The 13082-nt window shown below is 42.4% G+C and overlaps 1 protein-coding gene across 3 annotated transcripts in view; it reads left to right on the top strand.

Moving 5' to 3' along the window:
* The window catches only part of creb3l2 (cAMP responsive element binding protein 3-like 2), a 143005-nt gene extending 131385 nt beyond the window's left edge, over positions 1–11620 (top strand). For all 3 annotated transcript variants that reach the window (XM_086008602.1, XM_086008601.1, XM_086008603.1), the window contains 2 exons: positions 3858–4125; positions 5397–11620. In XM_086008602.1, the coding sequence (XP_085864728.1) occupies positions 3858–4125; positions 5397–5466 (338 nt within the window). In that variant the 3' untranslated portion in view covers positions 5467–11620. The remainder of the gene's footprint in view (positions 1–3857; positions 4126–5396) is intronic.
* Positions 11621–13082: the final 1462 nt, after the last annotated feature.

Below are 13082 nucleotides of genomic sequence, written 5' to 3'. Positions count from 1 at the left end.
ACGGACTCAGAGTTCGTAAAGACAAATGTGAATTCTTTCAGTCTTCAGTTGAGTACCTGGGGCATGTGATTGACGCTACTGGCCTGCATAAGGCGCCGCCAAAGGTCAAGGCGATCGTGGAGGCCCCAGCACCCCAGAATGTGAGCCAGTTACATTCATTTCTGGGGCTACTTAACTACTATGGGAAGTTTATTCCAGACTTAGCAACTGATGTAATGGCTTCAGCAATGTTGCTATGTCAAGGCAAAACATGGAAATGGACTGAACTGTGCAACGAAGCTTTCGCCCAAGCAAAGAAAGCATTGCTGAATTCGGAGCTCCTGACACACTTCGACCCAAAGCTACCCGTGCAGCTAGCATGTGATGCATCACCATATGGTGTAGGAGCAGTCATATCCCACATCATGCCTTCGGGTGAAGAGAAACCTATCGCCTTCGCATCACGCACCTTGAACAAGGCCGAGAGTAACTATGCGCAGATCGAGCGCGAGGCCTTGGGAATCGTTTTTGGAATTCGAAAATTTCATCAGTACCTGTTTGGGAGAAGGTTCACACTCCTGACAGACCACCGTCCATTGACTTCAATCTTCGGGCCCCACACCGGAATTCCATCTCTCGCTGCAAGCAGGATGCAAAGGTGGGCTTTACTGTTGTCAGGACACACATACGACATCAAATATCGCAAATCAGACTTGCACGGCAACGCAGACGGTCTCTCGAGGCTACCCTTGCCTGTTACTCCCCCAGAGCCTCGTCAGATGGACATCTTCTACTTTAGACAAGTGGAGGGAGCACCTGTCACTGCAGTTCAGGTGCGACGGTACACCCGCAACGATCCAGTCCTGTCTGAGGTAATGGGCGATGTCATTCGAGGGAGAGCTATAGGAGATTCTCCTAGTTTGAAACCTTACGTTTCAAAAAGAAATGAGCTCTCCATCCAGGCAGGTTGTCTTCTTTGGGGACGCCGTGTCATCATTCCACCACCTCTGAGGGAACCTATACTGCAACAACTTCATACAGGCCACAGTGGGATGGTTCGGATGAAGGAAATGGCAAGAAGTTACTTCTGGTGGCCAGGTCTCGATGGGAATATTGAGGAGAAAGCCAAAACATGTTCCCCATGTCAAAGGGTCCGGAATGTTCCACAGCTGGCAACCCTACACCCCTGGGATTGGCCTGCAGAAGTGTGGCAGCGAGTACATGTGGACTTCACCGGTCCTTTCGAAGGGAAGATGTTTATGGTGGTTGTGGACGCTCGTAGCAAGTGGCCGGAGGTCGCTGTGATGAGGTCTACCACGGCAGAGAAAACAATTGAGAAACTTGGTGAGATGTTCAGCCGTTATGGCTCACCAGAACAACTCGTAAGTGACAACGGTCCACAATTTGTATCACAGGAGTTTGCAACCTTCCTGCATGTGAATGGTGTCCAACACATCAGGTCTGCGCCCTATCATCCCTCTACTAACGGCCAGGCAGAAAGGTTTGTGCAAACTTTGAAGCACACCTTGAAGGCATCGCAAGGTCAGGGCTCAATCCACCAACGTCTGAACAGCTTCCTGTTGTCCTACAGGAACGAGCCGCATGCCACAACCAAAACTTTCCCCACTTCGCTCATGATGAAGAGGCAGTTGCGGACAAGTTTTGACTTACTCAAACCTCCAAGGGCAGAGCAGGTTGTCCATTGTCAACAACAAGCTCAAGTTGAAAAGAGAGAGAAAAGAGCCAAGGAGAGACGGTTTCATCCGGGAGAGCACGTCCTAGCTCGAAACTACAACACTGGACCGAAATGGGTTCCTGCTACGGTGATCGCGCAGACGGGCCCTGTGTCTTGCACGGTTGAGACTGCTGAGGACGTCGTCTGGAGAAGACACACAGATCAACTGTTGCTAGGAGCAGAGACAGCCACAGAGGCTCCAACGGCTGGTTGGCCTGAACTGTTTCCGGATGATACCGCAAACCAGCATCCTTTGCCACAGTGCTCTTCTCCAACACAGGAAGTCAAAGAGACTGTTCCACCTGTGCAAACTCCTGACTTTCAACTGACACAGGCACCTTCTCCATCCAGGCCTGTGTCAATGCCTACTGCTGTGGAAGCCAGCGATGACCGCCGGTATCCTGTCAGAGAGCGGCGGCCTCCAAGACGCTTGGATCTGTAGGCTTAGTGACTTACCCACAAGACTGGGGCAGAATAAACCCCAGGGTAAAGTCAGGGTTTGAGGCAGTCTACCTCTACCCTAGGTTCGTTGAGTGCATTGAAAGTAACTTACCTGTTGAGGAATAATGTGGACCTTCCATTTAAGAGGGGAGGAAATGTTATGTATTGTGTGTTCTCCTCCCACCTGTGGTGGCGCTGTCACAGGAGATAAATGGTTGGGTGTTTTCTGTTAAGTTTAGCCCTCTTTGTTCGGAACTTTCCAGAACTTCCTTTCCTTCCAATAAAGCACTTCATGTTTGAATCTCTGAGTTCTGAGTCCTAAATTGTGTCCAGGTAGAAAGGTACCGACACAACAACGGGCACTGTTGTGCAAATGGTGTTTACTAGTAAATGTCCAGTAACCATGTCCAGGCCATTGCTCTCATCTGATGCCGCTTACTGATAAGTGCGCAGTAATTCACAGTAATTTGTGATTCACTTTGTTTTTTGAATTAGTTGCATTTACCTTTGTCAAAGCAGTAATATTGGGCCTGAATTTGCGGTTGGAGGCTTCCCGCAGGGAAATACCTCCGATCCGCAAATAAAGTCCGCGCCTATCTTCTGACTCGGGATCCATGGAGACTCGCACTCCTGGACCGCTACGGGAATGCCCGGGTAAAGGCCCACGTATCCCAGGGGCACATGCGGTTCGCAAGCACCCCGGGATCATGTGGGCTGGCTCAACCAACAAAAGGAGATCCCCATTCATGCTTATGGGGATTCCATTTTCGTACAGAATCCCCATAAGCATGAATGGGGATCACATAAAAAAACACGTTTACATGCCAAATAAATTTTTTAAAACTTAATTAAAATACAATTTAATTAAATATCTAAAACAAAACTTTAATTTTAAAACAAATAAATGTAAACGTTTTAAAGGGGCTAAAAATAAGCTGAACTTATTTTACAGGTCTTTTTATGTTTAAATAAAAAAAAATTAATGTATTTTTATGTTCATTTAAACTCTTACGCTGGTAAAAACAGGCCTTACACCTGCTTTTACCAGGCATAAGAATTTCACGGGCATTCGCTGGGCAGAACTCTCCGCCCGCGGAGGCCCTTTTCCCGGGGATGCATTGGATCTGTCAAGAAGAATGCACTCGTAGGCCCTGGAAAACATGGGCCATTATCTCCGCAGAAGGCTCCAGCTCCCAGAGAGCAGCATCAACCTAGAGCATTGGTTTTTAAACTTCTCATTGTGTAGGACCCCCTGCAAATAATGGCTCAATCCCAGTAATCCCCTGCAACTATTAACGGACTCCTGGGCACCCCCTATCTCAACTTCCAAAAGACCGTGTCAACTACCAAAAGGAAAACCGCTATCATTTCAGAAAATGTTTTTTATTTGTGTGTGCATACATAGTAAGTCAACATATGCAGAAAAATCTAGAATGCACAATTTTGAATGCCACTTGGTATACCTGAGCCCATATAGACAGAAATCTGATAATCTTGCAGACCCCTGTGTGAAAATCTTCGACTTGTGGTTTGCTGTAATCAACATCTGGTATTTTGCCAGTATATAATGCATATAATAAGCTATCCTGCCAAACAGTCTGAGTTGCCTTTTAATTTATTAAGGAGACTTGACAAATTTATGTGGTATTGTGGTGAAGGGCATAAATGTACCTTTAAATTTTGGTCACTTTTCTTCCTACAGTTCGCTCGAGACATTTATTATTTTATGAAGAGCATCCTGGCTTTGAAGACGAGCTCAGTTCTGTGATGTCGACAGATGCCTGGGAAAAATTAGCAGAATCTGTTAGAGAGAGAGCGCGACTGGCACAGTTCTTCACAGCCAGGGGTTCAGCACAGAAACAGCAGGCACAGGAAGCAGTCACACACACGGAGCAACCAGCAGAAGAATATATAATAGCAAATGAAACAAGAACAGAGAATTCAGTCCTGATAGAGCTCCAGCCACAAAGGTACAACTCATTCCTGACTTTATTATTAAAATTCACCCAATTCCTTTAAACATGGTAAACGTTGGTGGGGGGAGGAGAGATCAGTCATGTATTTTAGTAAGCATGTATTTAAGAAAAACAAAAGTTTTACTGTGTAAGGGCAGTGAAATCTGAAGCACTGATGTGTGGACCTGACATTTACAGAAATAGCAAAAACTCTTCGCATCCACATTATGTAATCTGCTGTTTCTTAGTATTGCAGCACTTCAGTGTCCTTCTCCTGCCCGTAGAGGGTATCACTCTATAGAAACGTGGGGCGGGGTGAGAAATAAAAATCTGTGTTTATTTAACTGTTTCTCAGAAACACCTCAAAGTGCTTTGCAAAAAACACATTACTTTGATGTAGCCATTTTGTGCGCAGTGAGATCCCAGAAACTGCCATGAGATGAGATGAGTGGCAGGTTAATTGTTTTGGCAGTGTAAGTCAAAGGAAGAATGTTGTCCTGGACTTTGGGAAACTCTGCTCTTCTTCGAAGAGTCCCACGGGATCTCCATTTAAACCAGCGGAACAGTGTAACCTCTTATTTGAAGGATGGCACTTCTGACAATACAGCACTCTTATTACTGCAATGGAGTGTCAGCCCAGATTCTGTGCTCAAGTCCTACGATGGGACTCCGACTCACAACTTTCAGACTCAAAGGTGACAGTGGTGCTGACTGAACCAAGCTGATATTCTAGTAGCATCTGGTGACAGAAGCTATAACTGTGAACAGGTTTTTTGAAAGCTGGGTCCAGTGGAATTGCCAACCTGTCAGAGGTTATTGTTTGCATCCCGTTGTGATGCTTCCTTTACCATTCTTTTGAATTGTCTGCGCTGTTAACTTGAGTCAAGTTTATATCCCGTTTTCTAATGTACAGAACACCAAATAATTTCTGATTTGTTTCCCATTTACCAGAAGATAACTCAGTCTGTCACTCAGAATTTGGGTCCATATCAGCTCCCTGACCAGCAGTTGAATCCATGCACGGCCAGTCCCAGTTTTAGTTCTAAATGATGAGAGGACTGACATCTCTGCCACCAGCAGACTGATGATAGGGTCACAAAGTTGCTTTTCCAGGGTAGTGATTGCAAAATCTAATTTTGCTGAGCCTTTTGCATCTCTTGCCCAACTGAAGTTCTGTTTTCTGTACTGCTTATTCTTTGACTGCATGGTAACTATTTATTTCTGATAATGTTTGTGATTTGTATGTATGTGTTAATTTGTGCTTTTGCATCTTGCTTTGCCTTCAGGAGCCTCCCCAGTGTAGGGATTAATGGAACCACCATTGAAATTGACAGGAGAGTCAACACAACATCATAAAGAACCGTAAGGTGGCTTTTATCCTGATGTACAATGAAAGCAGTCCCTTTGTATAATACCCCACTCGGACTGTCCATCAACAGCCATCCAGGAGAAGGAAATCAGATACTTTTGCATTATTTCCTGTACTTCTTTATCACAAACGTACTTACTAAATATTAATTTATATAAATTAATAACTATATGTATTGGGAACTTGAGTTACAAAATACAGATCTTCGTTCCTGCATTGCTTGCCCTTTAAACTGTGCAGGCTGGTTGTATCAAGCCATTTACTTTAAGCGTGTGAAGGGGGTGGATCTCACTATGGCTATGGTTCCAGGTTTCAGAACCAGCAGAAAAGATGAATCTGAATTTCAGTGAGTTGATAGAAAGATACTATCAACTTGTCCTCATTTCTTCTATTCATTCTTTGTACAAGTAAATATTGCTCTCATCCCAGCTGAGTGGAATCATTTAGGATATTACCCCTTTAATAGCCTTGGGAGGTTGGTTCACCTTCACCTTCCTCTTCCTGTGGTTTCACAACCTTGATCCCTCAGTTGCCTTTCTCCAGCATGGGCAGCAGGTGTAACCTGTTGTCTTCTACAGCTGACAAGGTTTCAATGACCTTTATCAGTTTTGTTACAATGTAGTTTTAGTCTCTTAGTTCTTGGGTCATACAAAAACTTTGTAAAACATTATTTCGTATTTTTAGTAAAGAACTGAGAACAAGTCTACACTGCATTCAACTGATGTTATTTCCAATCTAGCCTTCGCTGACAGATCCAAGCTGAGCTTTATTGTAAAGTTTTATTGTAGCTTTACCATTTCTATGCCTCACTGGTCCTTCAAAGCTCCCTATGGCTCCTATTGAGCAAAGATTGAAGCTACGATCCAGCAGAGCAGAGGAAGGTCACTGACACCCGTAAAAACTTTTATTAAAGGGACAGAGTTCAGCAGTGACTTCCCCATAGGATGACCGCAGTCCCTATGCTGTGTATTCTACCATTGATCTAACAAAGAGCCGGCACAGACACAATGGGTCAAATGGCTTCTATGCTATAAAGTTGTATGGCTCATTCCTGTTGTTAGATGCCACTAGTGTGTTTACACACTTTTTGAGCAACATCAGTTACAGTTTTTCTCACGTCTGCAACACTATGGAATTGAATCCTTAAAAAGTGCCAGCTTATAATTACTGAATCCAAATGAACATTAATTATATGTTTCTTCGGTTGTGTAATTTTGTAAGTTGCATTATTGAAAGGGTGAACCCAGGCATTTTAAAACCATCAGCCATTTTATTAATAAAATGGAGACAGGAGATTAAGAGACAGAATTTGGTACTGCTCCAAGTCTTCTACCTAAAGAAATTTGGCCAGTAAACGGGGTCAGTCACTATACCTGTTAAGTGGAAATGAACTTCATGCAAAAGAGTGAACATGAAGGGGAGCATTTTCAGTTATTCAATTTATTATTTGCATTAGGGCCCAGTTGATATGATTCAGGAGACAAACGTTGACAATTAATTCACATTTTTCTCTTCCAACCTAATTTGCTGATCCAGGACCCAATCTACCCGATATCTTCCACAGATGAATGGTTTATAAGCGTACTGCAAATGTAGAAAAGCATCGCTAGTAAAGTTTAACCATCCCAATTTTTTTCAGCTAAGTTTCTGACCTACAGAAACCCATCACCATGCTAACAGTCTCTAATATGATACTGAAAAATCCACTACAGATAGAATTACTGTTTGTCTGATATGGAGAGCGGACTCTCTCTCTCCATAAGAATACACTGCACCCAACTAAGTCCAGCAAACTTTGTTGCAGCTTGGCAAGGACCAAGGCTTAGGAATCCCCAATATGTTTAGGGGTACTGCTGAAGTTTAATCAGCTAAAACCATGTAGCTTACCAGCAAAGAGAATTGGTAACCTTCACACTGTGTCTCTATTTAGGGCCATACTATCCATCATGGCATTGGATTGCAGGGCTATCTGGAACCGAGTGGGAAGAATTTTGTTCCTAGTGAGCTGTCTACTCCTCCAGATTCCATTGGTGAGCCAGACTGTCTGGTTAATCATCAGCAGTATCCTGGAGTACTGCAGACCTGTGTAGCTCAACTACTAGATTATCAAGTATGCGGTAGATGGTTTTTGATCTTCCATTAGCAGGCATGTCATCTTGGCGCCACCTTGATCCCTAAGAGATCCCGCTTACATTTTATAATAATTATGCATCAGTGGTATTGGATGGAATTTCAGTAAGTGGGATTTGCACTTTTTAGTCCTGTATCTGACCAGAAAGATCAAAGAAATCTTACTTTGATTATCAATACCTCAGTGTTGATATCTGCAAAAGACAAAACTTGGAATAATTCACTCCGAGTTTTACAGCCAGCTTCAGGAGACTTGCTTTTCTGTACATATTTTCATGGACCATTCTACAGATGTATTTGTATTTTCCTTGTTTAAAAAAATCATCTTAACCAGCAGAAATTGTTTTAAAGAATTGGTTATACACCAGTTAAACCTCCATCTTCTTTCATTAAGACTTCGGGTCCTGACTGAGGTCATTGCATTGGTCAGCTCCTTCCTTCTGCTGTATTTGACCTGCCTGCATTTGAGTTGAACCAAAACAAAATGGATGATAGTTTTGTCCTCAGTGACAGTCTTGACGGGGGTGGAAACATGTTTGGGTAGTCTTTATTCCATTCCCACTGGGGGACTGCCCTAACTCTAATCCTGATGAGCACTAATGGAACACGTTCTGTTTAGTAGACCATGAGGATATAACGAGAGAGCTAGAAGTATTGACCAGTAAACCTTTATTTACAGTAACTGCTTTTCAGAGATTTGAGTCCAGGTAAATTAGGAGAGTTTTGCAGTACACTTACCCAATCACACACAATCTAGGTGGTTTTTTTTAGTTCTGGCTGGGGGTAAATCTGAAGTATTGATTCCTGGTACCCTCTTTCCTTCCATCTATTGATAGTCTGGCCTCATTATCTCCTCTGACTTCGAATGGAGCTCTTTTAAGACGCTTAGTTTTCTCTTTTGTGAGAAAAGAAAAACATAAATACTGCTCGTCTATCTGAGATGGCTCTTTAAGCACCTTGCTCACACTCCTTGACAACACACAAAAAAGCTGATAATCTCACCTCTAGCTGCAATCTTACTTATCTTTCTGTTTTATCAATACTGTTATGGTCCGTGCGCCTCTGAACATTTCTCTCGTTCCTCATAAGCTGCAAATAAGCCACCCTACAGGCTGTTCCCCCCCCCCCCCCCCCCGCCAACTCGACAGCCTTACTGTGTTGAATTAATTACTGATCACACTGCTGTGTAACTCACTCCTTCCCAGGATCTCAAATTTGTGAAACTCCTTACCTTTCCTATAATCTGAAGGCTTTTAAAACACCCAACCCCGACTTGATTTCTCTTGTCTTCTCTCCTCCTTCTTTTGACCTTCATGTTGTCCTGCGCTACTGGGCAATGGGCAGCTATGTGAAATGGAACCAATAAATCAGCACCCAAGTGGTTACAAACGTATTAAAACGATGTTGAATCAGACCCCACGTCTATCGGTGAAGCTTGACTGCGTGCCCAAAAACACACCAGTCTGTTGATACTTGATCTCCTTTATAAATTTATACAAACAAAAAAGGTTAGTCCAGAAAGCCAGGAGTGATTGACAATACAGGTTTTAACGGTAAAATTTTAAAGTAGTAATTCTTTTGAATGTATAAGGAAAGTTAGGGTTGGGTAGAGGGCTCATTCAGATACATTGTTAGGACTGATTAGAGATTAAAGCCACAGTATATTGCAATTTTTTTTAAATTGAAAGTTTTTGACAAAGTATGCAGCTTGTACTTAAATTGTATGCAACTGGCGTTAAAAAATGTTTTTAGTACATACAAGTGCAATGTAGTTTTTAAAAACAAAATCCCCAATGCAACGATGAAATGTTAAGATCCTTGGAAGATAATGGGGCCTTCAAGGAGAGAGATCAAAGGAATGTAGGATTTAAGGAAATGTCAAGAATTGTTTACTGAAATATTAATTACTCTTTCCCCCGGAGCCTCTCATGAATAAATGTAAAACCCGATTCTTGATTCCGAAAGTGTCCAATGCGTACAAACTCCTGTGGTTGCTGTTCTTAGCCGCATCTTAAATGAGTTTGTGTAGATTTCCTCTGCTCAATGTTTCTAGTTCTTTTTAGAACGGTTCTGACTTCACTAGAAACAAGGAGCACAGAAAATCTTCACGAAACTCACTTTCAATGTCGCTGCTCCTAGTAGCCAAAGCAATCTTATCCCCAAATGCATTAGCCAGTAAGTGATCAATTTACTTCAGTATTTAAATATATAAAACAAAAACTGGATCTACACAGCAAATGAAGGAGAACGAGGATGATCGACCCACTGTATGGCCGGAATTTTCAGAGGTACAAACGGATGGGTTGGAGGTGTGGGGGGATGTGAAAGTTGAAAAAATGTGAACCCCAAAATCCAACCCGCCCACTTTCATCTTTCACTCAGGCAGGATTGGGGGGCGGGGGCAGGTTGCCAACCCGCTGCCAGGAGGCGGGTTGGCAATTTACATATTATACTGAGGCCTGAAGCCTCTACTTTAACTGCTTAGCCGGTTTTACTGCAGCCGGCTGGGATCCCAGAGCAGGAGTGCTTCCTCCCGGCCCCCAAGCTCCCCCACCATCAGCCTGGCCCTCCCCGGGGTTGGGGTTCGGAACCCCCCCCCCCCCCCCGCCGGCCTGGAAACCCCTCTCTCCTCCCCGGGGATCACGACTGAGCACCGGGGTCGGGCATCGGACCCCGCGAGGCTTGGACACCCCCCCTGCCCTCACCATCCTGGGCCCAGCACTTACCTTGCCCTGTGGTCACCTCCGCGTTCCCCACACGACTGGAAGCCAGCCTGTCAATCAGTTAAAATTCCACAGCATGCCAGGAACCCCGACCTTCCGGGTTTCCCACCATCTCCCGGGTCCCCCCGTACCATGTGGGTGGGACCCGGCAAAATCCAGCCATATATTTCCATTATTTTCTGTTTTTATTTCCGGTTTCCAGCATTTGTTTTTTTACTTTTATCTTTTGAATAATTATGTGCTGCACACTGCTACCATAATTATACAACTAAACCCTTCCTCCCAAGTGCCATTTTGACACATTTACAGGGATTGAAGGAACACCTTCTCTGCACAAAGTCTATAAAATATTCAAACATTGCCGCACCAATACTACAAGTTAAAAAGCACAAAAGTTATAAACAGTGTTTTTTACATGGAGAATTTCCTGAGCACACAAATGAATTGCGAGTTGTCAGTCCCATGAAGTGAGTACGCTACAATGTACAACTGAAGTACTCATTATTGAGAGAGTTAAAATGAAAATGATTGGTTTGTTTAGTTCAGACAGCTCAGTATAGACTGCTGGCCTGTTCTATAATGTCCCAGCTCTTTCACCTTCCATCCACACTTTCCAGGTGTCTTGATGGAAATATTTCTTAACAGTTTTCAGTGTTTGTCCATAGTATCCAAAGAGTGCAATTTTATCACAGCTGGTATACACAAATAATCAAGTTGGTTATGTGCAGTAACACTGTTGTAAGTCAGCACAGAGACATCTACCTTCAAATCCAAAACTACAATTTATCATTCCCATTCATTTCTGTTATATGCAAAGATTTTGTCAACTATGATCCTGATCTAAGTGCCAGCTAATTATATTTAAGCTGCTGTTTCTTGGTTTATTTGAATTGGTCCTGGGCTTGATCCAAAATTACAGGTTGTTGGATGTAGGACCAGTGGGAATTTCCAGCCTGGTTGTGATGGTTTAAAATTTCTGGGGAATGTTTGGTGGCAGTCTAAATGTGGACCAGTATTGTATTCCCCCACAATGTCTCACTGGCCGAACACATGTATAATTTTAATGTCCCATTTTTGTATGTCTCTTGATACGATGTATGTGGAACAGTTACCAGAATGCATCAGCATTAATCCTGTCTTTCTGGAGTAGAAAAGTTTATATTTTATTCTATACGGAAACATTTTTTTCATTAATAATGACTGTCTTTATTATACATATAAATTGTATGTTATGCTTCTTTCCATTGCAAATAAATATTTTCCTTAGTAAAATAAACACTTTATAAGACATTGCTTCCCTTCATTTGTTCAACTTCCATATTGTTGTTACACGTCAGGAAAACATTCACCACTGGGGGGCAAGAGCCTAACTCAGCACTGTCTACACTGAATAAAAAAGGCAGGGGAAAAACAACAGACAGAATTAAGAGCTAAAAGAAAACAAATAGAGGAGGCGAGACAGACAGAAAAGGGAGAAGAGAAAGGATATGAGGCAAAAATAAGAGGTAAGAGAGACAGATGGGGAAATATAGAGGGAAAAGAAACACCGATGTAGGGAAATAAAGAACTGGGGAAAGAGGGAATGATATAACAATAGTAAATGGGAAAACCCCAGGCTAATCGTAGGCTGAGGAAGACTTTTACCCAAGAGTCTTAAAGGAGATGGTGAATGAAAATAGTGTAGCTTTAACATAATTAAATTTGAAAGAGATTCCTGAGGATTGGACAGGGGCAATATAACTCCCTTATTTAAAAATAATCATGAGACATAGCTGAAAACCATTGACCAGTTAGCTTAACATGAGTTGTAGGGAAAGTATTTTAAAACAACCTTGAGATCCAGTGGGTGAACACTTGGAAAGGTTTAACGTGGTAAAAGATGGCATGAATTGAAGGAATAAAATTCAAGTTTAACCAACTTGTTTGAGAACATTACTGTCATGCAAGGGATATTACATACTTGAATTTTCAGAGACTTTATTTAACAAGATTTCAGATAGGTAATTAATGGATCAGGTACAGAAGAAATGATCGATTAAAAATAGCTTTAAAAAGGACATCCTATAAATGGGTTTGAGAAACAATTGGATTAATTTCTGGAGAGAAGGGTTTATGGTTTGTGATGAAAAGATGGATACTTGGTTATGGCTGTCAAAAAAGATGGGGGTGTTGGGCCTAATGGCCTTGCCTGCTATTAAAAATTCTCATGTTCTTGTGAATCTCCAGGAACTAAGCGTGTTAGTTAGTTGGGCCCAAGGGAAGCTTGAACTATTTTAATAAAAATAGACAGGATTCAATTTATTTTAATAAAATTAGGCCAAAAGAAAATTGCCAGTTAAATGTTTCTTAATTAAATAGATAAAGCAATTACTTGTGTGGTAGGATCTAAATTCCTTGAAATTAAAGTATCCTCTGTCTACTTCTGGGGTGTTCCTGGCCATCAAGGGGGGGATAGTCAATACTGAGGAGGACTGCAACAAATTACAGGGGGACATTAATAAACTTGCAGAATGGGAAAATAATTGGCAAATGAAGTTCAACATAGACAACTGTGAGGTATTACATTTTGGTAGGAAGAATAGGGAGGTCACATCACTTGGAGGGTGTGAGTCTAGGTGGTGTAGAGGAACAAAGGGATCTCGGAGTACAAATACACAAATCACTAAAAGTTGCGCCACAGGTTAACAAGCCCATTAAAAATGCAAACCAAGCACTATGGTTTATTTCTAGAGGGATAGAATTGAAAAGTA

Source organism: Somniosus microcephalus, chromosome 16, assembly GCF_052327205.1.
Source record: "Somniosus microcephalus isolate GS21.2 chromosome 16, FLI_Smic_1.0, whole genome shotgun sequence".
Classification (NCBI taxonomy): domain Eukaryota; kingdom Metazoa; phylum Chordata; class Chondrichthyes; order Squaliformes; family Somniosidae; genus Somniosus; species Somniosus microcephalus.
Note: the sequence above shows the minus strand (reverse complement) of the source record. Positions and strands in the feature narration are given on the sequence as shown.